General features: G+C 44.4%; 1 protein-coding gene across 1 annotated transcript; it reads right to left on the bottom strand.

Annotated features, from left to right (window-relative positions):
- Window positions 1-385: 385 nt before the first annotated feature.
- Window positions 386-3080, bottom strand: LOC122094178 (probable glucan endo-1,3-beta-glucosidase A6). The gene is made up of 3 exons (XM_042664901.1): window positions 2469-3080; window positions 1071-2375; window positions 386-867 (listed from the first exon to the last, which is right to left on the bottom strand). The coding sequence occupies exons 1-3, from the start codon at window positions 2518-2520 to the stop codon at window positions 824-826; spliced, it is 1401 nt and encodes a 466-aa protein (XP_042520835.1). The 5' UTR covers window positions 2521-3080; the 3' UTR covers window positions 386-823.
- Window positions 3081-3394: the final 314 nt, after the last annotated feature.

Raw genomic sequence — 3394 nt, 5'->3', positions numbered from 1 at the left:
TTCTAGATTCAGAGGATAGTGAAATGATGGCCCATCTCTCTGAAAAAAAAAAAAAAAAAACCTATTTATGAAATTTGGTTCTTTTCCAGCCATACCCTCCAACCCTATCTCACACCATCCATGGGTGTGATCCACACAGGATAAAGGGTCACCACCCCATGGGCGTGAGATGGGGTTGAAGGGCTCATGGGGCGAGATGGAGTTGAAGAGCACAGCCCGTTGGAGAAGATCTGGGATCCTATTTATATAAGCCCATGTATACCCTCTAACTGGCCCCACGCTGACAGCAGAGCCCACACCACCAGGGAGCATTCTCTTTCCCTAAATTAAATAATGGATATTTCCTTTCAACTGTACCACCACCCAAGTGAAGATGCGCCTCTCCTTAACAAAATAAATGAAAGTTAATTATTAATTATTTAAAATAAAGAACCAAGAAGAGACTTTTCCATGCCTTTCGTATTGTCCAATGAAAATGATACATTGATTAAAGGGCAAGAAAAGATCCTGTCTCCCTTTGCTAAACATAGTCATAAGACTCATAATAGACTTTAATTCTATAACAAAATCGATAATGTGGAGATCAGACCATGGACCAAGGAATCAGTATCGGATCGGTATCGGCAGGGGCCGATACTGATTCTTAACCAATCCCTTATCAGTGGATTGGTAAGGACCAAGGGTGAAATGGTAACAAAAAGAGACTTTTGATGAAACCAAGGGCAAATCTGTCAAACAGGGACTGATACGGATCGGTATTGGATCCAAGACCGATACCGTATCCGACACCTAGTAAAAAATAAAAGAGCCCTCCTCTTGAACATCATATAGAAAGTGTCACACTGGGGTACTTGCACGATCCATGACCTACAAAACAAATCATTCACAAGAAAAAAGGTTAATTTACAACTCTACCCTTTTCCAATACCGACACCCCATCCAGGATCCGCTAGATATTGGTATCGGTATCGGTATTGGTATTGGTCGAGTACGATCTAGCCGATCCGATACTTAAAAACCCTGCTAACTTCACATAATAAAATGGTATCCAAACTAGAAATGAAACTTACTTGGATCCTTAGTCGTTTGAGATGCTAATCCATTGAAGTAGCAAGTCCCACCGGAGCTCCTGAACTGAACCCAATAAGAATCAAAAGCGTATTTAGCATGTGCAACTAACGATACCGGTTCGTAACAGTCTCCGGTCGGTTTGATCGCATCGCAGGTCCCATTTCCCTGACTGCAAGCATACTTCACTGCTCCTCCCAACGCCGTAACATTCGCTCCCTTCGCCACCACACACCATATCTTTCCCCTATACGGCTTGTTATTCCTCGGTGGCGGCACCGACTTGTATTCATATTCCGGTGTTTCTCCGGTCAGGTCCACCTCATAAACCGCTGTTCCGTTCGGATAATATAGCCCCCAGTGCCGTTCCGTTCCCGGTCCAGTCTTCTGGTTCTCATTATATAAGGCGAAGATGGTGGTTGGGATGACCACACCTGGTCGAGCCGGTGTTCCCACTGCCGGTTTGGCCGTCATTCTCCGGACGAGATTCCGGTTATATATAGCTGCATTGTAGGAATTCGCTCCGAACTGGTCTATGTCGCCGGCGTTGGGCCAACCAGTTTCAGAGATTGCTAACCTTACGTCTTTGAAACCAAGGTTGGACATGGCGAAGATCACTGAGTCAAGCATTTGATCGAGCAGGTTAGTGTAGGTTAAGCCGCTTACTGGGTCTGTGTATTTGCTACCACCGCAAAAGAGGGCGTAATCGAGGCTTATTTTGGGGTAATTCTCGGACCAGACGAAGAAGGGATAGGAGTCGATGAAGAAGAAAGATTTGGTCTTGTTCAAGAACTGTAGCAGAGGTTTCATCACCTGTACAGCTATGTCGGATCGAAAAGTTCCGTTGGAGGGTGGGAAGGATGATTGCAGAACGTCCATGGCACATGTGGTTCCGACTTTGACCTTTCGGAGGTTGTGGGTTTTGAGGGAAAATCTGAGTCGTCGCATCGCTGGGACGAGATCGAACCAGGTTTTCTTGTCTTGGTCACCGTAGGCACTGAAAATTTCGTTGCCAACGAAGAGGGTTCGAATCTTGGCTTTGGGATAGAAGGGGAGAAGATTGGTTTTGACCCATTCGTTTGCGAGGGACTGGTTTGACGAGATGTTAGAGATTAATTGGTTCGGAACCATGACAGCCACTTCAAAATCTGTCTTACCAAGGGCTTTGAGGATTTCAGGTTCTGGCTCGTAGAGCTTAACGGTACGTGCTTTTAGGTTCTTGATAAGCTTCATGGATCGAGATGGGGAAGGAAGATTGTCGCCCAGAAGCCCATAGTTTATGCCAATCGTGCTCGAGAGCTCTGCACCTGTTAAAGAAGAGAGAAAAAAAAAAAAGCGGTTAGATCGTTAAGAATCAAATAGGAATAAAACCCTAATCTTTTGTTTTCTCGGAGACTTACTGGAGAAAGCTATGACGCAGAAGAAGATCAGAGGAAAAAGACCCATCTCCATTCTTAGTTTTTCCAGAACTCTCTGTTTCTTTTTCCCCTTCCTCGCCCACTCGAACGAAGCAGAGTAAAGTTTTGACCCAGATAGATTTGGTGAGACAACTTGGTCTGTGAAGAAGACGTGCTTTTAATGGGTGAGATACTCACAGAGAAGGAAGATCAGAGGACGAGGGACGCACAAACTGCGTGATCTTAAGACAAAAAAATTAAGAGCAGGTAGAGATCAAATTGCCCCCAAAAAATAATTGGGGCACAGTTAAACGTGGTGGATAATACTAAGAGATTGGCACTTCGAAGGCGTTGAACTACTTCAGCTCGGCAGAGAGACGAGCTTCAAAGGTGTGAGAGCTCGCAGTGACTTTAGTGAGTGGCACCTGTCGAAGAAATCTATATTTCTTCTGAACGACTTGTGAAGCGTGTCAGAGGCTCAAGCTTTGGGAAGCTTGTCTAAGGCTCAAGTTTTGGGTCTCTAACGAGTCACTGCTCACTGTTTCAACGGCTCTAGTCCAGCAGCGAATTGAGTGAGATACGGCTTTGGGAGGTTCCTCACTTTACTTTGCTTTAATTATAAAGGGCGCAGAGTACAGAGAACGGAAGGGACCCAAAAAAGAAAAAAATAAATGAAGGTGGGGAGATTCGAGGAAGGACACCAGCTGTGGATGTTTCTGTTTGCTTTCTCCTCTTTTTTTTTTGGGAGAATAACCAACCCCCTCCCCCCCCCGCGGGTTTTTGTTGTGGGAAATTATTATTCCATTACCAACTGTAGAACGAAATTAACATCTTAGGCTGCGTTTGGAAATATTCTAAAAATATGTTTTCGGAGTTTTTTTATTTTATGGAAAAAGAAACGGAATAAAGTGTTTAATACATTTATAGTG

This window comes from Macadamia integrifolia, chromosome 11 (genome assembly GCF_013358625.1).
Source record: "Macadamia integrifolia cultivar HAES 741 chromosome 11, SCU_Mint_v3, whole genome shotgun sequence".
In the NCBI taxonomy this organism is placed as follows: domain Eukaryota; kingdom Viridiplantae; phylum Streptophyta; class Magnoliopsida; order Proteales; family Proteaceae; genus Macadamia; species Macadamia integrifolia.
The sequence above is the reverse complement of the archived record's forward strand: the minus strand, read 5'-3'. Positions and strand labels throughout refer to the sequence as shown.

Excerpts from the sequence above, each read along its gene's own strand:
- LOC122094178 (XM_042664901.1), bottom strand. The coding sequence starts at position 2,520 with ATGGAGATGGGTCTTTTTCCTCTGATCTTCTTCTGCGTCATAGCTTTC. Across the intron at positions 2,376-2,468 it reads CTGCGTCATAGCTTTCTCCA|GTGCAGAGCTCTCGAGCACG; the intron begins GTAAGTCTCCGA and ends CTTCTTTAACAG. Across the intron at positions 868-1,070 it reads TCAAACGACTAAGGATCCAA|GTCATGGATCGTGCAAGTAC; the intron begins GTAAGTTTCATT and ends TTTGTTTTGTAG.